Source organism: Hippocampus comes, unplaced genomic scaffold, assembly GCF_001891065.2.
Source record: "Hippocampus comes isolate QL1 unplaced genomic scaffold, H_comes_QL1_v1.1 scaffold527, whole genome shotgun sequence".
In the NCBI taxonomy this organism is placed as follows: domain Eukaryota; kingdom Metazoa; phylum Chordata; class Actinopteri; order Syngnathiformes; family Syngnathidae; genus Hippocampus; species Hippocampus comes.
The window spans coordinates 475,284-476,088 of NW_017804903.1; the positions used below are offsets into that span (position 1 = coordinate 475,284).

The 805-nt window shown below is 56.8% G+C and overlaps 1 protein-coding gene across 1 annotated transcript in view; it reads right to left on the reverse strand.

Moving 5' to 3' along the window:
• Nucleotides 1–169: 169 nt before the first annotated feature.
• The window catches only part of LOC109524182 (carbohydrate sulfotransferase 2-like), a 2,416-nt gene continuing 1,780 nt past the window's right edge, over nt 170–805 (reverse strand). Inside the window, 2 exon segments of the mRNA XM_019883859.1 lie at nt 170–802; nt 805. The exon segment at nt 805 is cut by the window's right edge and continues 1,780 nt beyond it. Coding sequence (XP_019739418.1) covers nt 287–802; nt 805 — 517 coding nt within the window. The 3' untranslated portion in view covers nt 170–286.

Below are 805 nucleotides of genomic sequence, written 5' to 3' on the forward strand. Positions count from 1 at the left end.
CCCCCCCCCCCCCCAAAAAAAAATGCATAAATGAGTGACTTTTGAATCCCAAATGCCTTTCAGGGTACATTATGTTTAGTTGATGTTTGGATTTTTAAGAAGTCCCTGGACCCAAAAAGTTTGAGAACCCCTGAGTTAAGAGATTTTCTTTTCTTTTTTTTTCTTTCTTTTTTTTTTTGGTCAGTGGTTGGCCTGGCTATGGATGACGACCAGTGTTCCTAAAGGCGGTACATTCCGAATGTGGCGTGACTGAGGTGCTCCCACTTTTGTGTCTTTGGCGGCATCTTCACAGCTTGGAGTGCGTCAGTAGCGATTTGCTCAGGTCCTTGGCCTCGCCGGCGGTCCGCACGCGCTCATAGCCCAGCACAGCCATGGAGTGGTGGCAGTAGTCCTCGACCTGCTTGATCTGCTGGATGCTCAGGACCGTCCGCCATGCGCTAGCCGCCTGCGTGGCGTTGCGCGACGACACGATAAAGGGCTTGGACGACGAGCTGGAGCCGCTGGTCATGTTGAGGGCGAATGACTCTATGTCGCGGTTGGCCGTCAAGTTAGCGAAGCGGTAGACGCTGCGCAGCGTCTTCACCGGGTTGTCCACCAGGTCCTCGTAGCGCACGGCCATGTACTTGCCCTTGAGCCAGCCGGGCGGATTCAGCGCCGTCCTCAGCGTACGGGAGGTGCGGTCGCAGATCACCTCCATGGCGCCAATGGAGTGGTAGTCCGAGCCGTCCTTCTTGTTGGCCTTGTGGCCGGGATCCACGAAGGGGATCCGGCGGAGGTTGGGGTCCCGGCTGCGCACCACCCGCCG